This window comes from Aspergillus fumigatus, chromosome 7 (genome assembly GCF_000002655.1).
Source record: "Aspergillus fumigatus Af293 chromosome 7, whole genome shotgun sequence".
Classification (NCBI taxonomy): domain Eukaryota; kingdom Fungi; phylum Ascomycota; class Eurotiomycetes; order Eurotiales; family Aspergillaceae; genus Aspergillus; species Aspergillus fumigatus.
Genome location: NC_007200.1, coordinates 1,079,214 through 1,103,658, shown reverse-complemented (window position 1 = coordinate 1,103,658; position 24,445 = coordinate 1,079,214). Strand labels below are relative to the sequence as shown.

The 24,445-nt window shown below is 51.3% G+C and overlaps 9 protein-coding genes across 9 annotated transcripts; 4 read left to right on the top strand and 5 right to left on the bottom strand.

The window, feature by feature from the left end:
- Nucleotides 1-373: 373 nt before the first annotated feature.
- On the bottom strand, nucleotides 374-2,067 carry AFUA_7G04760 (gamma-glutamyltransferase; the record flags this gene model as incomplete). The annotated part of the gene is made up of 5 exons (XM_743941.1): nucleotides 374-822; nucleotides 875-970; nucleotides 1,044-1,223; nucleotides 1,281-1,876; nucleotides 1,910-2,067. 5 exons carry the CDS (start codon nucleotides 2,065-2,067, stop codon nucleotides 374-376), a joined length of 1,479 nt encoding a protein of 492 aa, XP_749034.1.
- Nucleotides 2,068-2,282: 215 nt separating this feature from the next.
- Nucleotides 2,283-2,589, top strand: AFUA_7G04750 (uncharacterized protein; the record flags this gene model as incomplete). Its single annotated transcript, XM_743942.1, has 2 exons — nucleotides 2,283-2,375; nucleotides 2,434-2,589. The coding sequence occupies 2 exons, from the start codon at nucleotides 2,283-2,285 to the stop codon at nucleotides 2,587-2,589; spliced, it is 249 nt and encodes an 82-aa protein (XP_749035.1).
- Nucleotides 2,590-3,369: 780 nt separating this feature from the next.
- AFUA_7G04740 (uncharacterized protein) lies at nucleotides 3,370-4,440 on the bottom strand (the record flags this gene model as incomplete). Its single annotated transcript, XM_743943.1, has 2 exons — nucleotides 3,370-3,751; nucleotides 3,893-4,440. 2 exons carry the CDS (start codon nucleotides 4,438-4,440, stop codon nucleotides 3,370-3,372), a joined length of 930 nt encoding a protein of 309 aa, XP_749036.1.
- Nucleotides 4,441-5,058: 618 nt separating this feature from the next.
- Nucleotides 5,059-7,120, top strand: AFUA_7G04735 (uncharacterized protein). The gene is made up of 3 exons (XM_077805189.1): nucleotides 5,059-5,828; nucleotides 5,889-6,100; nucleotides 6,163-7,120. Exons 2-3 carry the CDS (start codon nucleotides 6,056-6,058, stop codon nucleotides 6,499-6,501), a joined length of 384 nt encoding a protein of 127 aa, XP_077661317.1. The 5' UTR covers nucleotides 5,059-5,828; nucleotides 5,889-6,055; the 3' UTR covers nucleotides 6,502-7,120.
- An 872-nt stretch (nucleotides 7,121-7,992) lies between these two features.
- sit2 (putative siderochrome-iron transporter) lies at nucleotides 7,993-11,624 on the top strand. The gene is made up of 3 exons (XM_743944.2): nucleotides 7,993-9,853; nucleotides 9,913-10,526; nucleotides 10,587-11,624. The coding sequence occupies exons 1-3, from the start codon at nucleotides 9,579-9,581 to the stop codon at nucleotides 11,519-11,521; spliced, it is 1,824 nt and encodes a 607-aa protein (XP_749037.1). The 5' UTR covers nucleotides 7,993-9,578; the 3' UTR covers nucleotides 11,522-11,624.
- A 477-nt stretch (nucleotides 11,625-12,101) lies between these two features.
- Nucleotides 12,102-14,926, top strand: AFUA_7G04720 (GH92 family glycosyl hydrolase; the record flags this gene model as incomplete). Its single annotated transcript, XM_743945.2, has 3 exons — nucleotides 12,102-13,559; nucleotides 13,611-14,285; nucleotides 14,335-14,926. The coding sequence occupies exons 1-3, from the start codon at nucleotides 12,448-12,450 to the stop codon at nucleotides 14,924-14,926; spliced, it is 2,379 nt and encodes a 792-aa protein (XP_749038.1). The 5' UTR covers nucleotides 12,102-12,447.
- Nucleotides 14,927-15,287: 361 nt separating this feature from the next.
- AFUA_7G04710 (putative NF-X1 finger transcription factor) lies at nucleotides 15,288-18,722 on the bottom strand (the record flags this gene model as incomplete). Its single annotated transcript, XM_743946.1, has 1 exon — nucleotides 15,288-18,722. One exon carries the CDS (start codon nucleotides 18,720-18,722, stop codon nucleotides 15,288-15,290), a length of 3,435 nt encoding a protein of 1,144 aa, XP_749039.1.
- Nucleotides 18,723-19,512: 790 nt separating this feature from the next.
- Nucleotides 19,513-21,364, bottom strand: AFUA_7G04700 (LYAR-type C2HC zinc finger protein; the record flags this gene model as incomplete). Its single annotated transcript, XM_743947.1, has 3 exons — nucleotides 19,513-20,946; nucleotides 21,131-21,253; nucleotides 21,344-21,364. 3 exons carry the CDS (start codon nucleotides 21,362-21,364, stop codon nucleotides 19,513-19,515), a joined length of 1,578 nt encoding a protein of 525 aa, XP_749040.1.
- Nucleotides 21,365-22,049: 685 nt separating this feature from the next.
- On the bottom strand, nucleotides 22,050-23,776 carry AFUA_7G04690 (flavin-linked sulfhydryl oxidase ERV2; the record flags this gene model as incomplete). Its single annotated transcript, XM_743948.2, has 3 exons — nucleotides 22,050-23,317; nucleotides 23,376-23,504; nucleotides 23,565-23,776. The coding sequence occupies 3 exons, from the start codon at nucleotides 23,774-23,776 to the stop codon at nucleotides 22,960-22,962; spliced, it is 699 nt and encodes a 232-aa protein (XP_749041.1). The 3' UTR covers nucleotides 22,050-22,959.
- Nucleotides 23,777-24,445: the final 669 nt, after the last annotated feature.

Here is a 24,445-nt window from a genome sequence, read left to right as displayed (position 1 = left end):
CGCTATCGGTGCAAGCCAGTACCGGTTTGGACGTCGAAGTCCCACCAGTAGTAGATAGAATGGCCCTTTGGATACTAGCACCCCTAGGACGCTGCTGGTCTGGTGTGGAAAGTGGCCTTAGGTAAGCGGGACACCGAGAGGGAGTGGTATGTGCATACCCCAGCAGATCCAGTAGCACCCAGCGTGCAGATCAGCAATGTTATTGCATGGAAATATCTAGCCGTCAAGTCGGGACAAGTCAAGAATGGTGATTTCATTTCCCGTATATACATGGTTATAAAGTAATGAATGTAAACTGGCCGAATAACGAGGTCTACTGTCACCTGAACTACATCTATGCCACGATTCGTGAGATTGATTTGCACAGCAACAATCAAATCGAGAAGCCGCCCGAATCTAACTGCCTGGGCTCTCCAGCGGCGTCAAATGTCCCATTCGGGAGAACCCGGATGGCCTGCGCCGTGCTCTGACCTGGAGCGACCCAAGTCACATTATGACCACGAGACTTCATGAAATCGACGGTTGAATTATCATAGGTATACTCGAAGCTAACCTGATTTGGTATCAGCTGATCGTGCAAACGGGGTTGAGCCAATGCCTGCGCTGCCGTCAGCCCTTGGTCAATAACACGAATTATATTTTGCACGGTGGCTGTTATAATCCGGCTACCACCAGCGGAGCCAGCGAGGAAAAATAACTTTCCATCCGGACGGGTGACGATGGCGGGTGTGATGGACGACAGTGGACGCTTTCCAGGGCGAATGTAGTTCGCCTTTGAAGGAACATATCCGAATGAATTGGATTTTCCAGGAACAGAGAAATCTGACGAAAATATGAGTTTAGTTGAATGGGGTTAGAACAGTGCAGCACGTACCGTCCATTTCGTTGTTCATTATGATTCCAGTTTCAGGAACCATGAGTTGGCTGCCAAAGAGGGTATTGATGGTTGTGACGAGGGAGATCGCCAGACCTGTGTGATCTGCTGCTACCACATGTGATGTACCCGAACTGGGCTTGTCAGTAAGGACTTCAAGAAGACGAACGATATTCGCACTCATTCAAACTCTCAATTCCTTGCGGATTGTAGGCAGACACATTCTGTGTACGGTAATCGGAGATCTTCCGTCGGATTTCATCAATGGTGGATTGTTTCAACATGTTTTCTTCAAACTCATCCAGCCCAGCGACGAAGAGAGGGTCGCCGAGATTAGTTCTCTTCGTCTCTGGTCAGTTGGTTTCTCGCGCTGCTTGTGGAAGAGAGCAAATTCAACATACCTCACCATACCCAAAACGCATGGCTTCGTCCAGTCGGTGTGTGCTCAAGTTCACGTTCCCCGGGGCGAAGAAGCCATCGTAAGTACTCAGGATCTTCAGAATACTCAGGGCAACAGTACCACTTGAGGGGGCTGATGTGCTTGTGATCTGATATCCTCGGTAATCGATCTGTGATACATTTCGAATGGCTACAGTATAGTTGCGCAAATCCTCCATTGTCATGGTACCATTCGCGGCCTGCAGCGCGTTGATCATTGTCTCCGCGATCGGTCCTGAGTAAAAAGCAGCCGGTCCCTTGTTTGCGATGGTTTCGAGGGTATCAGCATAGCGCCTCCGAGTCATGGTGTCTCCTAGTCCAAGCCGAGTGCCATTGGGGGCAAAGTCGAGCGCCCAGGTCGGGTTCTCGACCAAAAAGTCTATGCCGTCACCAACAGCCGATTTCATGTACTTCACTAAATCCTGGCCGACAGGGAAGCCCTCGCGAGCAGTCTTGATTGCAGGTTGCACCAGGACCGACCACGGCAATGAACCATACTTCTTGTGAAGATACTCCAGCCCACGCAGCTCGCCAGGAACGCCACTTAGAGACACATTAGTTCTTCTGCGTAGTTCAGCCGGGTAGAGTAAATCTCACCTAGCCAAGCCACCAATTGTTGATGCATGAGTCGAGTTATTGAACATCTCCTCGAATGCGGCAGCCGGAGCTGTCTCACGGAAGTCGATGAACTCGAAGGAGCCATTAGGAGCTCGGACTAGCATAAAGCCGCCGCCCCCAATACCACTATGGTACATGCCTGGGATTACAATAAGTTGATTGATTTGGTCCGGTTCCAATGCAGGGGCTTACCAATTACTCCAACACAGAGAACTGTCGCGACCAGCTACATCGTAATACTTAGTACTACCCAGAAAGCCTATTGGTGCTCTCCTATGGATGGGACAAGGATGAAGCTTGGAGAACTCACAGCATCAGCAGCATTTCCACCCAACTCTAGGATGTCGATCCCATGGCGACTGCAGATAGCACTCTCACTGGCGACTGCCCCGCGCCTTCCATCCTTTACATGATGACCTTGGTGATTTCCACCATTGGGATTACGGTACGTAAGATCCAAAGGTGAAGTAAGTACCTTTGGTACATGTACGACCAACACCAAGAGTAGTAGTGCGACGAAGAACGCGGCCCGTAAATGTCCGGACATTGTTGTGGCTCGATTCGGTCTGCGCGTTACCGACTGGGATGAATCGCTCAGTCCAACGGGGGTATTTGAAGGAGAAGACTGCAACAGGGGCTGGGTGCGCCATTGTAATTAGACTTTGGCTCAACTGCTACAATAAATGGCGCGATATGCAAAGGATGAGGGAAAGCACGGCTTATGGACTACTATACCTGTTTCTCCACATCTTGGAGTGTCCTAGGTGACTTGGGCCCCTGCATGACGATGCCGCCGAGACCGGATTCGCTACGGAGTCCGGTGATCTGACTGATAAGGCGGGAGTACTGAGAAACTGCAAATGGGTAAACACACAACTATCAGGATAGCGCAGCAATAAGAACATCCAAAATAACGAAAAATGAGAAAAAGAATGAACTGACAAAGGATGAGAAAGTCAAGTACTCAAGAGAGAGAAAAGTCGACTCACATTGGAATTGGACGTCATTTGTACAAATAGTCCGCCGTAACGTCCCCACACATGAGCGGTCGCGTGGGCAGGGCAACTGATAAGCTTCGGCGTCTCCCTTGCGTGGCTTTCCCTCGGCCTATCTGCGGTTCAGCCAACAGGGATCACGACTCTTGCCGTCCGGCACCCGTCCCTCATTCGTCGCAGGACTTGGCCGTCATTATTAATGCCCCAAGAGACAGGCGTGCAGGCAGAATACTCCTGCACCACACACCGCTCTGTGGAAGCTTGCCTTTTCTCGGCTCACCAATCCTTTTGATGTAATTCAGAAAGCCTCGCGTGCTGGTGGATGTGGTGCGCTCTGTGCATATCTGATCTTCGCCGCTGCGCTTCAAGCAATGCGGATCTTCAGCCTGCGAGAGGCCGTCTTCGCTGGGACTGACAACGGCCGTTGCCACTCGTCTTAAAGAACTAGCTGTTGAGATCGACTGCCTGTCGTATCCAAGTGATAGTTTCGGCCCAGATTGGAGGAATGTCCTGCAGAGGCTGCAAGACCGCAGCCACCAAGCGACGCCCCCAATCGCTAACGTACCATTTATCCGACAGCAGGTGCATGCCAACTCCATAGTGTAGAAATAAAATACGAGCGATCCAGTCTCCCTGCTTCAACAGAGCAATGTAGTCTTCGCCGATATGGACGGGCCAGGATATGATGCCTCCACGAGGACCTCCCAATGGCCATAAACTGATGGTGTCGTGTAGAAAATCCCAGGTCTCCTGGTAGGCTGCCCGGTGCGGCTCACTGGCATCGTTCATGACGGCCGCTACTTGTCGTAGAGAATCTAGAAGAGCACTTGCACGATGTCAGCCGTTCCATTCAGCGATGCAGGCAGAGGAATATACGTACCTGCGCAGCGGCACAAGCTTCGTATTCCACGTCCTGCGGTCAGAATGAGCTATCATACTAGGCAAAAAGAAATGAATGATAAATCACCCTTGAGATGTGACATTTTCCTCCCGTTTCACATCGTTCGGGAACCGTAGCCACTCTTTCAATTGCCCTGGATGACGATGCAGATGATGGTAAAGAAAAGCACACCCGACAAGGAGACGACGAGTTTCCAGGACCTGGGCTAGTGGATCAAACGGATGAGTATCCCCGGCGACGCATGGATATGCAGTCGCACATAGGAGGATGAAAACCGCGCAGATAAACGCAGGTCCACAATTCTCTGGGGAGATGTCCACGAGAACCCGACTAAAAACCGAACATGCCTGATTTTGATATTTGAGCGCAGCTTCCATCCACGGGCGCTTGTCGGCCGGGTTCAGGAAGGCTAGGTGCAGAGCTGTCAGTGCCAGTAAGCTATCCAACAAGAAAGGGTGGGATGTGGCCATTTCCGGGACGACCGTCTGGAAATGAGTCGCATCGATTTTGCCTTGGTGCAAGGTATGGTAAGTTTTTGTCAGATAATGATGCATCAACCTCATCTCGAGCATTCTGGTGGACATGGGCCACTCTTGAGGCTTTGTGTCAATCATCTCTCGCGGGGTAGATGCACGTTGGCTGTCGACTCCACTGGCCGATGATTGATAGATGCATTCTAGCTGCCGTTTCTTGCATAACCCACAACTGTAATCGAGTCAGTATTTGGTTCACAGAATGATTGACATGTAGCCTTGACAGCATGGCGCTGAATGGTCAAAGCCCGTTGGTGCGAAGGGACGGCCGATAAATTGGAGCAGTCGCACCTAGGTAGCTCTTCATCGCATTTGACATGGCGCTTCTTGCAGTTAGTACATCCCTTCCGGGATTTAGTATGACTGCGACGCGGTGGCATCAGAGAGCGAATGATGATCTCAGGAATTAACTCGGGTTTTGGCGTTGTTTAGTACGCCAAGGAGGGATGTCCTGATTGGGAGGCTGGTCCAACAGGCGTGGCTCGCAAATCGCAATGATTTAATCCGAAAGCCGTGGATCAAGGTCAGGCCCAATAATCATAAGGTGATAGCTGCTAAATGTTGTCTGCAAACTGTTTGAAGCACACGAGACACAAAACTGTCAATGCGGAGGCAGCTGGAGCCGAGTGGAGCCACCCGATTAGGTGTCATTGTATGCCTGAGGCAGAAATCCTACTATCCCAGGTGTCTCAAAACTCCCAAGTCACAATGCACACAGACCTTGAAGTCCTCGAAGTTGGGAGTAGGTTGGAAATTCTAGCTTTGTGAGATCCACATTAACATTGTCGTTGTTAGAACTTCAGTGCTTTGAGTCCACAACCTGGCTCAGGATGTTCACTGAATTTGCAAAAGAGCTGAGGCGCTTCTTAAGGATTGGTACTATTTTCCTTATTGGAAATGCGATTGCGGTTGTCCCCTCATTCCTGCTATGCGCTCCCCGTCTTCTAGCCACAGACTAGCCTGAAGCCAATAGTCCTGACTTGTCAGGTCGAGGACGGTCTGCCTACCCGTGTCGTACCAAAGTTCGAAATATCCTTAGATGGCGGCTACGCCTTTTCTTGGCCAGATTCTGAAAGGCCGGAGAGGGCTTTACCCTCTCACGAAACAATTGCAGGATTGTGTCTGGCTTGCTATGTTATCCCTTTTTGGCATCCTGTCATTAAGCATTCTAACAATTCATAGCAACGAACATCAGGAGACAGTCATTGCGAAGAGTGTCCGGCACTTCAGATTACAGAACGAACGGGATATTTTACTTCGATTCCAAGACCGAACGCCCTGTATTCGACCTCTAATTGAAGAGCTTGGTGACTCCACTGTTCCTCCTACACTCATATTAAAACACCTTGATAATGATGCTCTTCGCGCTTCAAATAAGCAGCGGCTCACTCGCCTAGAGGTGAAGTATGTTGCGAAAAGGGTGCTAGAAGCACTTTCAGTGTTGCATGATGAGGGATTTGTACATACTCGTATGCTCCGCCTATTTAGGTTTTCTACTTTGCGAGTGTTATTAATGGGAAGGGTAATAGATATCAAACCAAGCAATGTGTTAGTGAACTATGGTCATGGTGATGTCCGTTTTACAGATGTCTAATTAGCAGATTTTGGAAGCACAGTTCACAGGGACTCTCCTTATGCACAACATGGCGACCCCATTGGCACGCCTATCTTTAGAAGTCCTGAAGCTCATCTCCAAATGAGGTGGGGTACTGCAACAGATATTTGGTCTTTTGGTGCAATGGCAAGTCCAAACCTCACGCCAGAAATGTCAGATCTAAATCATGATATCTAATTACCGCACAGCTTATCAGTCTTCTCTATGGAGATGGATTCCACATATTCAAGCCGGATGTTCCTCCAGATCACGATGATTACGATGTCATGATTCTCATGAAGCATCATAGATGTTTTGGGCCATTTCCAGAATCATATGAACAGATTGCCGACTCGCAGCGACTTGCAATTCTAGTCTGGATCATGCAAAACAGCCCTCCTGAGAAACTGCGACCATTTCATCTCACCAGTACCCAGGAGATCTGTCAGGAAGATAAGGAATTTATATTAAGAACAATGAAGCTTGATCCTCGGGATAGACCTTCAGCACGGCAGCTCTTGGAAGATGAATGGTTTCGTCACTCTTAAATACAATGTACTGTCTCGGAGCTCAAACCCAATCCTTATCTGCATATACATACAGCAATCATTGGCTTTATAAGGCAGATCCTCAGAACTATATCGCATGTACTCAAGACTTGACCATTTTCGTACTTTCCACTTCCATTCCACTTCCCAAGTCTGAGTCGGTCGCTAAATTAGCGGTCGAAATCATGCATAGATAAGTAGTGCCTTAGGGGAAAGTGCACGCTCGTTCCGTCTCCGTTTTCATCAAGACTCCAGTGTAGTGGTTTCGCAGATTGTTGCTCGAATGTTGAGTTTCCCTGTTTCTGATTAACTCATACTTGGAGAGAATTGGGTAAGTTGTTTGAACCTCTGGCAGGCTTCTCTGATTCCTGATGGCACTAGGTGTTTAGCAGCCTTGACTGCACTCTTGAAATCTGGGCCTTGCTAGAGAGTGATGGACTCTGGTCTGAGCCAGTTGGAATCTGAGTGACGACTGATAGTGTTATCTCTTGTCCACCTTTGGTAATACTACTGATCGGGACTTTCTCTAGAATACGGCTGAAAGACACATTGAACGAACAAGGAGAAAAATCCTGCAAAGATGGTTGAAGTCTGGACTGTGGAGTTCATTCATCAATAGACTATGACTGGACTTATATAATGCGTAACGAGTTAGGACACTGTGGTGTTGCCTGATTTGAAAGAACATGAGCCAGACACCATGGAGCAGTCTGGGCAACTCTCAGTTTGCTATGTAGCCTTTCCGCGGAGAAAGCAAACCCCAACTCCAAGATGGTATGTTTACGAGGCATTTCACTGGGTGGAGGGATTTGTTCTATCCCCTGGCAGGCACCAGCAACACACAAGAGATCACGGCGCTTAGCTGTCCGTCCACATTGACTGCGTAGGTCAGGGCTTTCATAGGTCACCAAGCTATCGAATTCAGGCTCGAGAAATGTGTAAGCGCTCAGTCGAGGTAACTGGCGCTCGTTCCATGCTGTTAGTCTGCGCCACCGCTGCTCGTTGGAGCGCTATCACTGGCACTTCCAAGTTGTTGTTGACCAGTGCCTGTTGTACTTTCAGTGAGGAAGGACTTTTTGTCCTTCCTCGGTGCTTTCCGAACATAAGATAGCGCAATAGGCAACGGAAGGAAGAGAATTCTCACATCATTCTAGGAGTGAGATCGATGTCTGGAGAGTTTGTCTTTTGTCGCTATTGTTCATGGTCCATGTGCTAGCTCACTTTGGATTCAGGAATCCAGCTGCGTGTCGTTCTCGAGGACTCTTTAGCCAGCCGATATTCTAAACGCTCACATAGTCTCGGAGTGCCAATTCCATAGTCTGGTGAGGAAGTTTCAGGCACAGAGAAAAGCCATCATCCATGCCGCCCACCGGTGTATTTACTGCAACGACTCGTGACATTCGTCTCGGTAGTAGTCTTTACTGACAATTGCCGGTCTCCGCCGTCGGACACTTGCTTTCTGACAGCTACGGGAAGAATTATGATCTTCCCCGTGAAATTAAGCGATCATAATACGGATTTGACTACTCTTGTTGGCTTCGCACGGCATTGTTTGTCAGATAGGATACCTGATGGGAAAACTGTTGCGACCCATAAAGCGTCATCAGATTAGATTAGATAAGCCAGGCAAAGTTTCCTCACAATCTGCGAAAGAAAAAGCTTTTCTGCGGCACTCTAAGCCAAGATTAATGATGATTTCCTTAAAACATTAAGAATCAAGGCAGAAAGCGATTTTGTGGCGCAAATTATCTTTTTGCTCCTTTCTTGGTGTGCTTGTCTCATTTGATGGCGTTCTTGTCACTATCCATAGTGGATACTAAAAAAAGCCTAAAACGCAAAAATCAGATAAAATTGATCAGATAAAGAAACGAGCACATGTGATCAATGCCTCTGGATGCCCCCCACTGGCTGGCATTGGGGACCGTTCAACTGCCCGCTCTTTTAGTAGCAATGGCTGGAATGGCTGCTCCACTGGTGTAGAAATCGAAAATTGGGGTGTTTTTTGTGACTCATCCAGATCCCAAATTCGGGGATAAGGGATAGAAGGAGAATCCATTTGGCGTCTCATCAACTATCACTCCGTTGTCCAGGGTCAGTACAGTGTTCTCTGGTGTTATCCTTGAGGATAACCATAGGAACTTGTATGATACATTGACCAGGAGTTAGAACGTCCTGTGGGCTTAGGGAGGGGCTATGATCCATCCGCCAGTCCCGACAATAACTATCTACTTTCCCCTATTTCCCCACTTTAAGACAACGCTGGCTATCTGCTGTATGCTTGTATTGGATTTGAATGGTTTTCCCGGGATTGTCAATTTCCTTCCAATTCCCATGAAGGCTTGACCAGTCAGCAAGGGATTCAAATATCGATCAAACATGACATAAAAACTTTGACGACAAAAGACCTGTCTAGCGGACAGTGCTCCACCAACACCACAACCGGAAATTGTCGCTCCAAAAGCCAATGGCTGCACATTCAGCTGTCTCGACTCCATATCCCACTCTTCTCCTCCTCCAATCATAATTCTGCCTTCATCCAAGCCATGGGACGCCAGGTCCGAACTACGCCAATGGCTTTAACCTGCTGAAGTTATCTGATCCGTCTTCCGCAGAAAATGCTATCTGATCAGGCCTGTGGATGCCAGTCCCACGTCTCTCAGCCGGTCAGACCACTCACGGAAGTTCAAGCTAGTCTTCTAGTGTGGGTTCCATGCTCGATTAGACCAGCAAGAAGCAGGTGTGTGCCACGCAAAAAAAAGAAACGGGCAGAAAATTTCTCTCGCACGCTCTGTTTGGTTCTTTTACCGGCTGAGTGGAGGAACTCATGGCTACGGTGTCTGGGGCGTCCTTTGGACTAGACCAGTAGGTAAATGAGCCCATTCCATGACTCCGCGCCATATGAATACTCGGCCCTCCCCTTTCTTCCAGGGTCTTGTCTTTCAATCTCTTTGACCCGACTTTAGCCTTTATTCATATTAAGCTGGACCCGCCCTTCGCTCGGGTTACTAGGAGGAAACGGTGTCATATAATTGACCTAACCTAGAAGAAAGACTGGAAGGAGGATAATATACATCAGCATGGGGCTCTTTGGCAGTTTCGGGGCTCGCAACAAAGCCACTCCCCAGGTTCCTCCTGGTGCTGTGGCCAAAGCTCCAGAGGGCACACCGAAAGGACCCGAAACAAACGATCAACCTGACATGGATTCATCAAGACTGAGTCTGGAGGCCCGTAATGAGAAGGAGATCGAGCAACATCCGAACCAGGTCACCGCGGATGCTCATCTGGGTGTTCAGAAAGTCGAAGCGGCTGCGCTGGTCTGGAGCAAGAAGGCAGTCTGGGCAACCTACGCCTGGTAAGTCGCTTTAGTGGGTTGAACAGCCCCGAACTCGACTAATCGACTGTTTACTCCAGGATTTGGGTCTGTTTCTTCCTCCTCGCGCTACAGTCAGGCATCAGTGGCAATGTCATCAACAACGCCTACAGCGGATTCATGTCGGCTCCTCAGATCAGTACTGCCAACATCCTGTCCAGTATTATCGGCGGTGTGCTCAAGCTTCCCATTGCAAAGATACTGAATCTATGGGGTCGTGCCGAGGGTTTCCTGGTCTTCGTCGGGGTCTACACCATTGGCCTCATCATCCTGGCAGCGTGCAACGGGCCCGACTCCTACGCCGCAGGTTATGTTCTCTTTTGGATTGGGTACGACGCAATCTACCTGATTCTCGATGTTTTTGTAGCAGACACGTCCGGCTTGAGGAACAGAGCTTTCACTTTCGCTTTCGCCAGCACCCCGTTCATCTGCACTGCGTTCACCGCGCCGCTGGCTGCTTCGTCCTTTCTCCGCATGACGACTTGGCGATGGGCGTATGGAGCCTTTGCGATCATTATGCCTGTTGCACTAGCGCCGCTCGCAGTCGTCTTCAAACGGTACCAGCTCAAGGCTGAGAAGATGGGGTTATATGTCCGCCAGCCGAGCGGTCGCACATGGGCACAGTCCGTGGCCCACTATATTCATGAGTTTGATAGTATGTCGAACCAGCATCCTGTCCTCAGCATAAACGAGCTTCAGCTAACATCGTTACCAGTCATCGGCGCCTTCCTGTTGATGGCCGCTTGGGTGCTGCTGCTGCTGCCCTTCAGCTTGGCCAGTAACGGTCGCGCAGAATACAAGAGCGCGGCCTTTATCGCAATGGTCATCATCGGGTTCTGCTTGTTCTTTGCTTTCGCCGCCTGGGAGAAGTGGTTTGCCCGCGTCCATTTCATCAATTACGAGCTGCTGAAGCAGCGCACGGTTCTGGGCGCCTGTGTCATGGCCGCCACACTCTACTTCAGTTTCTACTGCTGGGATCTTTACTTTTATAACTTCTGCACGGTCGTTTACAACCTCAACGCCGCCATGACTGGCTACATGACCCAGATCTACAACGTAGGGTCATGCTTCTGGGGTGTCGTCTTCGGCCTCTGGGTGCGGTGGACAAAGCACTTTAAGCACACCTGTCTGTTCTTCGGCTTGCCGCTGATGATCCTGGGTGCGGGTTTGATGATTCATTTCCGCGGTCAGTCGGACGATATCGGCTACGTGATTATGTGCCAGATTTTCATTGCCTTTGGCGGTGGCACTCTGGTCATCGGCGAGCAGATGGCCGTCATGGCCTCGGCGAACCGCGAGGGCGTCCCCATGATGCTGTCGTTCATTGGTCTGTTCTCCAGCTTGGGAGGGGCCATTGGATACGCTGTGGCGGCTGCCATCTATACAAACGTCTTCCCTGGCGCCCTTGAGTCTCGTCTCCCTGCGGACCTCAAGTCCAATGCCACGTCTATCTACATGGGTGGATACACTGTACAGCAGACATATCCGATGGGCTCGGCTGCTCGTGACGCGATCAACTATGCCTGGGGCCGCAGCCAGAGGTTTGGCGCGGTTGCTGCTACTTGCATTCTGATTCTGGGAATCCCTGCCATTGCGGTCTGGAAGAACTACAATGTCAACAAGCACCAGAACAAGGGGGTGATGATCTAGGGGAGATAATTCTAAAGTATATGTTACAGATGCCCTTTGTATAAATTTCAGTAGGAGTTTCAAGTTTACAAACACTAATGGAAGACCACTGTCTTGAGATTAATCTTGTATCGTAGATCCTCGTATATCACCCTGTCTGGCACGCAGTGATCCGTTTACTGGAGAGTACTGCAGTCCGCTTGCACGCCAGGCTTTCATGGACTACACTGAGATATTCCGTTATCAGAACCCCATTATGGGGTATGAATCTTCCCGTGAGGAGAGAGCACGTGTAATCTAATCGTAGTTGCTCACCCTGGACCAGGAAGCTCTTCTATCAAGCTCTATGGCAAAATAAACCACAAGTTCACCCACGCTTTCCTTCTTGCGCTTTTTTGGCTTCACTTCATTTGTACTGAAAAATCTGAGCCGTACTCGCTATAATCAACATTGCTAGCATCTACTCTATGGGTTGACTGTCAGCAGAGGGGGGGTGGGTAAAGAGGCTCTTTTCCAGGGATCGAAAAGCTCTTCATTGTCGCAAGGTGCTGAGCGTTCCTGCAGCTCATACCAACCCTGGAAAAGTGCATCTCAATGGTAATGTTATTAACATCCCTGCAAGCACGTCAAAGAGGAACTGGCGATATGTTCATATCTCAACTGGATGGCAAATGATCGCAGTAAATCCGGTCATTGTTATCTACATTGTTTACCCCGCACGGGCATTCTTCTCCTTCCCCCCAGCAACCTCCTTTGGTCGGGATGATTTCTGTCAAAGCAGTGTCGATCTCTCCTTCGCTGCATGAAACGTTACATTGGCATTGACAATTAGCACGTTAGCTGTACCTCGTCCATCTATTACAAGTTGCCATCATGTCCAACCGTCGTCTTCGCCCGGGGATACTCCTCCCAATAGATGGCAATCAACGCAGCGTCCACTCTCCACCATGAGAATGGTAGCATTAAGGAACTTCGCTGCTCTACTATCTCTTCAAAGGACAAGCCTCGTTGCAGGCCAACCTGCGTCAGCTGAAAATGACGTCCTCAAATATGTCAATCCGCTCATTGGCTCCACCAACGGCGGTAACGTCTTCGCGGGTGCAAGTCTTCCCTACGGCCTGGCCAAAGCCGTCGCCGACGTCGACGGCCAGAACACCGGCGGCTTTGCGACAGATGGCAGCCGTGTCATTGGTTTCTCGAGCATGCACGACTCCGGCACGGGGGGTAATCCCTCGCTGGGCAATTTCCCCCTCTTCCCGCAGTACTGTCCGGACGATGTGCTGGATAACTGCCGTTTTCCGAAAGCTGCGCGGGGGGTGCACTATGTCAACGAGTCGGTTGTTGCGCGGCCGGGGTACTTTGCCCTCGCGCTGGAGAATGGGATCCAGGCTGAGATGACGGTGTCGGAGCATGCGGCGCTGTACCGGTTTACCTTTCCGCCGTCCACGGCGCAGGACGGATCGGAGCTCAGTCCTCTGATTCTGGTTGATTTGACGGACGCCTGGGATAGTCGGCAAAATGCGTCCATCATGGTTGATGCCGAGAATGGTCGGATCACGGCCAATGGGACGTTCTTGCCTAGCTTTGGAGCCGGGTCGTACGTCTCGTATTTTTGTGCCGATTTCGGTAGTGGAGCGGTGAAGGATAGTGGGATCTGGGTGAACGATCGCGCGGGGACCGAGCCTCAGGAGCTGCTTGTGACGCGCGGGTTTAATCTGTTCTATCTGCAGGCTGGTGGCTTTATGAGATTCAAACGGCCCGAGGATGGGACGGTTACTGTGCGGGTCGGGGTGAGCTTTATCAGCTCCGAGAAGGCGTGCAAGAATGCAGAGGTTGAGATTCCGCATCCTGAAGATGACTTCGTTACTCTGAGGCAGCGGGCTGAGAGTGCGTGGCGGGAGAAACTCAGCCCTGTCTCTGTACAGACGGGAGGCGTCACCGACGACTTTCTCGAGAGCTTCTGGAGCGGCGTGTACCGGACTATGCTGTCTCCTCAGGACTTGACGGGCGAGAATCCGCTCTGGCGCAGTGATGAGCCCTACTATGATTCCTTCTACTGGTATGTATCGCGGGATGATATGCTATTTCTTCGCTAGCTGATGATTGGCAGTATCTGGGATTCCTTTCGGGCCCAGCACCCGTTTCTCACCATCATCGATCCTGTCTCACAGTCGCGGATGGTACGCAGCCTCCTCGATACCTACAGGCATGAAGGCTGGTTACCAGACTGTCGTATGAGTCTTTGCAAGGGCTGGACGCAAGGGGGGTCCAACGCTGATGTCGTCCTGGCAGACGCTTTTGTCAAGAACCTTACCGGGATCGATTGGGACCTCGCGTATGAAGCCATGGTCAACGATGCGGAGAACGAGCCCTTAGAATGGTCGTACGAAGGTCGGGGTGGCCTGCAGAGCTGGAAGCGCCTGAACTACATTCCTTACCTGGACTTTGATTACCTGGGGTTCGGGACCAATTCCCGCAGCATCTCACGCACCCTGGAGTATTCCTACAACGACTTCAGCCTGGCCACCGTTGGACGAGGTTTGCGCAAGCGTGACTATACCAAGTATCTCTCTCGGGCAAACAACTGGCAGAATCTCTACAAGCCAGACCAGCAGTCCCTGATCAACGGCACCGACACGGGTTTCGTTGGCTTCTTCCAACCAAAGTATCTCAACGGAACCTGGGGCTACCAAGACCCCATCGCCTGCAGTGCCCTGGCCTCATGGTGCTCACTAACATCCAATCCCTCCGAGACCTTTGAGTCCAGCGTCTGGGAATACCAATTGTACGTTACCCCCTCCCAGACCGAAGCCACCGTTAACAAGGAACCGCAGTTACGTTCCTCACGACATGGCCACCCTAATCCACCTCCTCGGCGGGCCGGACACCTTCATCTCCCGCCTCGACTTCTTCCACACCTCCGGCCTAGCAGACATCGGCAACGAGCCTGTCTTCCTAACCGTCTTCCAATACCACTACGCCGGCCGGCCGGCCCTCTCCGCCGCGCGTGCTCACACCTACATCCCCTCCGCCTTCAACGCCTCCACAGCCGGCCTCCCCGGCAACGACGACTCGGGCGCCATGGGCGCCTTCACCGTCTTCACGATGATGGGCCTCTTCCCCAACCCAGGGCAGAACGTGTACCTTATCATCCCCCCGTTCTTCGAAGCCGTGAGTATCACTCACCCCGTGACAAACAAGACCGCAACGATCCGGAATGTCAATTTCGATAGCTCCTACCGGAGGATATATATCCAGAGCGCGAGGCTGAATGGCGAGCCGTATACCAAGAATTGGATCGGTCATGAATTTTTCACGGAGGGGTGGACGCTTGAGTTGACGCTGGGCGAGGAGGAGAGTGATTGGGGGACTGGGGTGGGTGACCTGCCGCCGAGTTTGGGGGAGAGTATGCATCTATGGACTTAGTCTAGTGGGAGCGTGCTTGACGAGACGTTCCCCGCCGCTGGCAGTTTTGCAGTGCAGAGAAGTAGATGGGTTTTGAGGCAGTGTCCCTTCCACCAAGAGTTAGATATATCGGATCGTACGAGGTTGAAGAAAACTACGTTCTGGAACACATTTATATCAGCATGGCGCTGCCTATTCTCATTACCAGAAACCTTTCTATTCGGTCCGTAAACTTTTAATCTAGAATCCAGCGAAAATAAACGTCGTCTGCATACAAGCCCACTAGAGTCAACAAAACACCTAATGCATCCATGCAATGTGGCATATGGCCGGAGTAGCAGACAATAATGCATCCAGCTTTGAAACAAAAATCAATCAAGGATCAATCCGTCGAGATAGCCGCTTCGGCAGGCATCTCAACCGAATCCCTCGCGTCAGTCATTTCGTTATTCTCCTCCATTCTGTGCTGTTCTTCTCCCTCGAACTGTTGCTCGTGCTCGCGCGCAGCACGCTCGCGCTCCTCCTCCTCCTGCTCCACCTTCTCCTCCTCTTCTTCCCAGTTATCCGCAACCTCAGCCGCAGGCGGCGTGGAGAGATTCTTCTTCGCGGCTCCTACGCCGGACCGAAGAACAAGCTTCTCTTTCCTAGGAAGACCCCAGCTCCCGCTGTCACTGCCAGCAAGGGCCGCGAACTTCGAGCCGGACCACGGGCTAGGACTCGCAACGGGCGTCGTGCTTCGTGTCGAGCTTACGCCGTTGCTCCGACGGGACGCGGCGACCTGGGCCCAGCCACCGTCGCCGGCGGTATCGGCGGACTGCTGCGCTTTGGCAGCTTCCTTGAGTGCCTTGGCTTCGGCGGCGGCGAGGCGTTGCGCTTCGCGCTCTTTAAGACGTTGGCGTTCGCGGAGCTTGACGCATTCGCCGACACTCTTGCCGCCGATGCCTATCGAGTTCTCGGGACCGACCCCGAGGAGTGGTGGGGTCCAGGTGGTGGGCTTCAGGACGAAGACGTGGCGGTGAGGTTCTGGGTCGAAGCTCTCGCTGGCGAAGCCCCAGTCGGCGGCGAGAGAGTGGATGAATGCACGGAGTGGGGATTTGGCGGGCTGGAAGCGTACGGATCGCTGAGTGGTGCTGATTGCTAGGGAATGGAGGGTCGATTCGTACGTCTGTAGCGTGGAGAGGGGGGAAGTGGAAGAAAGCTGGACATACAAGTCCAGGGTCTCTGTTGAATAAGGAAGGGTGCTGGGAGAGAGATTCGAAGCAGCTGTGGTGGTCGGGTTGATCTCGACGCCCAGCGCAGATGCCAAAGCACGATTCCGCTCCAGACGAGCGCATTCGTCGTCGCATGCCAACGGAGTCAGGGAAGGTCCTCTTGTTGCTTGCGGTACCGGTCCTTTCGATGCCGCTGCTGCATTACAGCGCCGTGATTGACGAAGTCGTCCACAGCCACATGTTACTGTGACCGTAGACGTGCAGGGCGTCTTCTCGGGGCACTGATATGGAGCATGACAGGGTTCGGTGCATGGGTGACCGCACAGGGACTTGGTCTTTCCACAAGGCTGCTGGCAAGGTCTGGAGGCATCCTCGCACTCACCAGGCCGGTGGCAGGTCTTCTGACAGGAATGAGAACCACATTTAAGCGGTTCACCGCACACCTCGCCACATCGCGTCTCCGCCAGCCAGCAAGGCTGATTCTTCAAAACCCGTCTGCCACAAAGACAGGCCTTCTCAGTGAGGAACGGGCACTTGGGACAGCTCTCTTCGTCCGTATGACAATTGTGAGGTGTCTGAGGATGGCCACAGGGCTTAGGCCGTTCACAGGGGAACGAGCAAGCAGGCGGTTTAGTCCCACAAGGTAAGGGTGGAGACAGAACAGTTCTACCGCAGTTACACGGGATGTCCTCGAAGATGGCCTCTCGGCAAGTATTACAGGGCCCCTTATGACAGATTTCCGGGCATGTGTGTCTTCCGCATTTCAGCGGACGACCACAGACTCGCGTGCAAATATGTTCGGCTTCAACGTCCTCGTCACTGGGTCGTAAGTGTGCCTTTAACTTCCGCCGCATCGCCTGACGTTCAATGGCCTTTTGCTCCCCAGGGCAGCATCTCTCAGCGCAAGCGTGTCGGCCACAGTGCAAGCCTGCTTTGCAAACACGGAAACACCAAGGAGGCTCAATCATGCCCTGATGGCACACAGTTACAACCGTGGTGCGACCGCAACGGCAACTAACTGGCAACTTGCGTCGACACGAACCACACGGACCGGTGTGGCAGGTCTGGTCGCATGAGTGTCCGCAATCCAACATCTTGCCACAAGGCTTTGAGCAGTTGGGTATAGGGTCATCACAGGACATGCGGGGAGAGAAGTCCGACATCTCCGTCAACGGAGTCTTCCCGCAAGGACAGTGAGAAACGACATCCGGTGACCGCGGGCAATGAGCGGGATGTGCATCCTGAGGATGGCAATCTTTTTCACAAAAATGCACTCCGCAATCGAAAGGACGACTGCACCGATCTCCGCAGCTGAAACAACCAATCCACTCATCGATCGTACCATCGTCTCCTCGCGCCATTTGGCTTTCAAACTCTTCATCCTTTGAGCTGCAAAGCATCTCGGTCTGCACCTTTCCACAATAGCAACGACCTTCTATTTTGACTTCACATGCCCCACATAGGCCTTCATGGCACGGTCGAGTACACGTGTGTTCGCCGCAAGGCAGCAAGTCACTGCATATCTCCCCACAGCTCCAACCGTTCTCGTAATCCGTATCCTGGCAGCGCTTGGTTGACGAATTCCTCCCACAGAAACAATCCTGAGTCGGGCCCATCGCGGTACAAGGTGAGCAAGGACCCGCGTGGCAAGTCGCATCGCACGGATGTGGACAGCCTTTGCGGGGCCGTGAGCAGGTTTGACCGCACGAGTGTGGGGGAAGGCCTGGTAACGGACGCGGATCAACTTCCTTCTCACACCAACAAGAATATGTGGACGGGAAGATCTCATGTGGGAGATTACAGCCAGGGCAGCGCCACGCGCGCGGTGCACTGGGCTCCCCCTCTGCCTGGCGACGCGCAGCATCCTGCGCGGCAGATCCTTCATTCTTTGACCATTTCTTGACGCAACTCAAATGGAAAACAGTCCAGCATAACCCGCACGACCAGACTCGCGATCTCCGGCCCAGCTCGCTTGTACAAATCGGACATTCATAGAGATTGTGCGCGATGTCTTCGTGTATCCGGGTGGCGATATCAGGCGCTGTAGATTTGGTCGTGACTTTCGGCGGGCGAGCCTGAATGTTCTTCGACTTGCCCTTTCCTATCGTAGAGCTCGCTGCCGAGGACGTGATTCCGTTCGGTATAACTCCATCCGCAGGCGCTCCGGGGACAAATTCAGGCGCATCAGCTCTCAAGCTCAAGTCCCCCGCAATATCTGGTTGATCCTCGTCAGACGCCCGCTCGGGTTTCGACAATCGTCCCTCGAATGTCCGTCCTCCCAACACACCGCTCACAGCCTTTGAATCTTCACCTCGTCCTCGGCCACGTCGTCGACCTTTGTCGAGGGATGCGCCTCCCCCTCGCCCACCTCGTTTTCCTCCCCTCGATCCTCTCGCGGCCCGTGATGATTCGTTCGGCTGTACATTCAACGACGAAACTTCGCTTGCTGGTAATTGAGACGTTTCCTGAGCTTCGGATTGCGTGTCGGGAGCTGTTGGGGTAGATCGAACAGAGCCACGACCGCCACGGCCGCCTCTGCCTCGTCTTCTGGCAGTCTTCGGTCGCGGGGTGCTATTATCAGCGGTCGCCACGGGCGAACCCGACATGTTGTCGACGGCCCTGAAGGATTCAGACGAAGCTGCCTGAGATACCCCCATGCACTAGTAGTCTATAAGGCTATTGGAAAAATGGGGGGGAAAGGCGAGAGCACTTCGCTCAAAGATCAATCCGTACCGGAGCTCAGACGCCACTTGATAAGGTGCGCAGAAAAGAGACGCGGAGGCAACAGTGCAGACCACGCTAAAGCACGACGGGGTAAAAAGTATGTAAAAATCAAGTCAGCCCGAAGGCAGAGAAAGTAACGATTACTTTTAAAGCACAACGAGGGGTTTAGAAGTGTTCCCGAACAATCACCGGAATCCTTTTTTTTTTGCTTATCCGGATGCTGCTTGGGTGGCGGCAAAGCTGTTGCTGCTTTGGTTCCACCGCGGATTACTCCAACTGGTCCCAGCAACCGAAGTGGAAGAATTAGTATCAAAATACGGGTCTGATCTGATGGAATAAATGAGTCAGCCAGTTGTCAAGGTCCAATTAAAGACGCATTTTATCTTCATAAACTATCAGCCGTTCATGCATTGCCATTGTAGTGAATCCAGCATACTTCCGAGTCATCGCCATTACGAAATGAGTCATACCGAGTCATCAACCCCTACACAAGATGCCTTATACAATGTCTGACATAAATCTGAATGCATGAGGTAGATTGAATGAGCCCTAACAATAAGCCACGCGCTATGCATAAGAGTTCATGTGTAAAATTAACAGAAAATCGAACGAGGCCCACACCATGCGAAGCAGCAACATGTAACCCTTTGGAAGCAAACCAGCAATCAGTCCTCAGAAGAAGAGAACGACCTCTCCTCGCTCGTTCCGCTTCAATCTCAATGTGCGCCACAAGTCCTTCTCATCCTCAATTCTCCGCTCGCGATCTGCACGGCTCCGCCCTTGGCCGCGGCCACGATCGTCATCGAATTCGTCGGTAAACTCGCGATGGAACCGCTTCAATACCTTGTTAACAGAGAAGCCTCGTGAGCTCTCTGGCCCCTTCGTCACCAAGGAAAGAAAATGGGCAGCCATTTGTCGCTGTAAGTCGTTAGGGATGTTCTCCTGCCGATAGACAACCACCTCACGGCCGTCGTCGCCGTGTTGGGAACCGTTATATTCGATCTGCTTTAGCCGCTGGGAGGGCCGGTCCCCTCCTGCCTGAGCGCTGACCTTTCGTTTTGTCTTCCGGGAATCAGACGGCATCTGATCCTGGGACGGACTGGCCACACGGTGAGATTGTTTCGACCGGCGAGCCTCCGGCTCCTGGCTGTTGTTGCTGCTTTCCGACACGGCAGATCCTCCAAACATGGATGAGACAAGGCGTCCTGCCTTTTGTTTTATAGAAATACCCAGACCCGAATCGTTGTCACCATCCTTATGATCGCGGCGGGTCCGCTTGATGGGCGAGGACGGGTCCTGATACCGTCGTCGAGAATCCTCCTTCGACTCATTCCCATCTTCTGTCGATGGAGACCGCATCATACGATTCAAACCACCAGTGAGACCCGAGTGTTTCAGCATCGGTGTACCCGGGTTGTTGACAACACTCGATGGGGCCTCTGCCATCGGAGAGTCAATGTCCATATTGTGATCATCGGTACGGCGCTTGCGTTTCTTGTCGCTGGTCGTAGCACTGGCTTTGTCATTCTCTCCGCGTGTACGATCCTTCTTCTTCTTCGGCGCTGGGGTCATGAACTCCATGGAAACATTGGGAGCTTTGCCTGGGTACAGCGATGGCTGAATCGGACCAGCCCCATAGGAGAAACCATTCTCCTCATAGGCCACGTCATAGTCCTTCTTTTCGTCATCATTATCCGTCTCGACTTGGACTGATGCCTTGCTCGGCTCGAAGACAGAAGGAGCATGATCAACCATTTTCATTTGCTCCTTGGGCTCGCCAAGCGAGACTTTCGATGCGTTGGGGGTATCTGCCGTCACGAGATAGTCAAAAACGTTAACCGACTTCGACTCCTCAGTGGTTGTGGCAGAGGGCTTCTCAGTGCTCGTAGGTGGTGGACTAGGAGCAGGCGGGGGCGCGCTGCCTTTTGAAGTATCGCTATCGGGACCATCTTCGACGTAGGGAGCACGATGTTTACCATTGGTGTTGTTTTTCTGGTTCTGGTTCTGGTTTTGGTTTTGGTTTTGATTTTGGTTTCTGCGTTGGTTTTTCGTCGGCTTCTCCTTGTACAATGCACCCTGGTATTTTTGGGCCTCGGTAATGCATGACTAGATAGAGCAGACAGTCAGTTTGAGCACAAGCCATAGTGAGGATACTCGAGAATTTCTTCCAGCGATCGCTGCCCATTGGCTTAATAGCCAATGCGACAATGCAGGAACGGGTCCGAACAAAATAGGGATATGCGCCGACGAATGTAGAGGGGACGGACAGCCAAAAAAGCGATGGACATACCGTATGCGACCTGTAGCTAGTGCCCTGGAAGTGTACCATACAATCGATGCAAGTGAAGGATGCGCCCCGGCATTGGTTGCGATGAGGGTCAAGCTTTTTCTTGGTGAGGACATCACCACAAGCCTAGGAGAAAAGAAGGCTTAGACCAATGCTTCTTGATTCAATGATATCTGTCGTCTGCCAATAATGAGCACAGTGACGGATAAGACTCACCTCACATGAAAAGGAAACCATTTTGACCCCGCTATCACCCACGCGGAAAGTGTCTGCGCAAACTATTGGATCTGAATGGAGAGACAACGAAGTGACTAGCTTTTAGGGTTGCAAAGACAACTATCAGATATTGGTCTCGAATGCGCAATCGTGTCTGTTTCTTTGCACTAAAGACGAACAGAAGTGAGGGAGTAAGCGACGAGCCCCTTCAGCGGAAGTAATGTCAACAAAGAGCGTTGATGGAGAAACAAGAACAAGGAAAAGAATAAAATGAGTTTCGCGCCGATGCACAGGGATACAGCACACTATAGATCTTCTTCCCACTATAAGCGCTGCTTCCTGCGACCGCTCGTAAACGCTTGAGAAATTCCTGAAATTCCGTCTTCTGCTGAGCGCGTCTTTTGCGAAGGAAAATGGACAGGAAAAAAGAAAAAAAAGAAGCTCATCAATAATTCCTTTGGCGCTATTCCCTTTTGAGACTAGACACATGTCTGGATCCTGCCTTACAAACTAGGTATCCACTATTGATCCATGTAACAGGCTCCACAATCGCGATCATCTTAACAGACAATTTCAACAAGGTCCAGCAACTTCAACATCAACCTAATTTCTATCATAAGGTGGCACGCCAATTCTAAGTATAATCTTTGTGGTAGTGAAACATCATATCCCTTGGGGGCTGTTTCAGTACGCGTGTGTATTGCCTTCCGCTCGATCTCCGTCCACTTACGGGTGAATTCTGAGACGCGTTACAGCCAGCCAAAGAACAGGGGAGCCCGTGGTCGTAAGAAGTGAGATATCGGCTCAACTATGCCAAGGATGAGCGCCATCCGCATCCCTACAATGATCGGCCCAGGATATCAGAAGACTCGCTGCGGCATGGCCAAGGAGGGGGGACTATCCCTCAGCTGATTGGTGGCGGGGCCGTTGAATGCGCAAACCATTGGAAAAGTTCATATGAACATTTGGAATAGTAGGGTAGAATGAAACATAGCGGAGGGTAGAAAGTATATTTATCAGAATGTTGGTTCGTTCTGTTCTATTTATGTAGAGGGTGGGAAACTACCGGAAGATATATATTTAGGAGCTGAGAGGCATCATCGGTGGCCTGCTCCATTCACCCACTCCGATTGCTTGGGAAAGCGAATCTCAGATTTGCTTGTTTCTCAGGCCCGAGCGACATATCTCACACTTCCATTCTGCAGCTAGTAGTGACGGCAATATGAAGGAACTGCCTCCTTTGAATGGCCACGGTCAGTTGTGTGAGTCACGAATGCTTGGAGGTTGCCAATTAAAGTCACACGTCCAGAGAGGAATTCATGTGTAGCCTTGTGCAGACTGTCATATGCCCCTCCAACTGATATGGACATGCTGAAGCTTGTGTTTGCACCCAACGCCTTGCAGATAAGCGAGTATCAATAGATAGTGAACAATCCTTTTCATGCAATAGTATATTTTGAGCTCAATTTACAAAGGGTTTCCGCCAATCGCAGACTCTATTACTGTACAAAGAGGCCAGCTCCAGTAAAAGGGTAAATATGGGACGACCTGCGTGATGAGTGTTCTAATAAAGGAAATTGTATGGCTTCCCGCGCATTTGGAGGCGTCCATGGCAATCAGCCCCGAGTAGTTCTGCGATGGTCTGTCAGCAGCTGAAATGTGAAATACTGAGGGGCTACTGACGGCTCCTTGTGTATCTCGACAGGCGTAGTAGCGTCGCCTTCGTGATCCTTTTTCTGAGGCACACCCCGACTCGCAGCTTGAGACTTGTCTTTATGGCCGGCTGCCTTCTCGTCCTCTGCGCAACCGCAATCATAAAAGTCGCCGATGTTGTTGCAATCAAATTCGGGTTTCCCTAGCATTGTATTGACCTCGTTATGAATAAAGCAGCCCCAGCCTGCAGCCGCATTCCTTGAAGACACTTGTGGCGGGTATTTCTTCAGGTGACCTTGAAAGTGAGAGGCGCATTCACCGCTAGTCCACGAGTCAGCTTCTGAAAGGTCTTTCGTTAGGTCAACAACGATGAACGCACCAAGGATAAAGTCGCGCAAAAAGGAGGATAAACGAGCGTAATGTTTCCTGTTGCTCTTCCGTCGGGTCTTCTGGATACCGAGCCAGCATGGTATGGAAATATTTCCAGGTCGCACGTCCCAACTCTGCTCTGATATTGCCCAGTCTAATTCAGTACGTGTCTCAGTTTCAAAACAAGAAGTCCGCGTACTTTGCAGTCTCATTTCCCAGCCCGGGCATGATCACCTCCCCCTTCAGCAGATCATCTTTGACTGTCACGGCCGGGGCGGACTTATCGATGTGACCGGGAGCGCGGACGGCGGGACTCGGCGGCCCTTGGGGCCGAATGAAGAGGACGAATAAAACAAAGACTGCTATTGCTGAGGTGATCAGAATACGTCTGGTTATCTGGCGGTTGGCCATAGTCGGTTCCAAAAAGCTGTCTAGATAAGCAGGGTTTCGAATATGATATATCAATGATGGCGATTGAAAGAGTGTTTAGTCGCTCAGCGACCTATCCAATGTGCGCCAATGTCAAAATCAGTTCGAAGGAGTGTATCGAAGAGTTATATTCTAGAGAGACGTAAATCAAACTGAGGGTTAAAGACGGAGAAGTCGAGGAGCATCATTCGACACATCTCGCTTGCATGATTCCTTTGTCCACGTGGAATGCATACCATTGTTAAGCTTAGTAATTATGTAACCTTATGCATGTCGTCGGTCTCTCACTCTGCATCAAAAACATCACATGACCTAGCTGCCTGAGTTATCAGTCCGATAAGGATAATGATGTCGTGTGCGGAGAAACCTCATCCAGCAATCGGAACAATATCACTATTTTCGTGGTCTCTTTTCGTCACCTGCACCTTTTTGCATGTTTATTTACCTGAAGGCCAATGGCCCAATATTGAGCTTTACATAGCTCCCAGGTAACTACCTATTCACCCATCACCACACTCCGTGCCCGTCTCCGCATTCCAGAATGGCTGATTGTGGGGTTCCATTAGCGGCATCGACCTCCTTGAGTCCTTGGACTGATGGAATCTGACGTCTGTTCAATTTGGGTAATTTCAAAAGCCATTTAAACTTCGG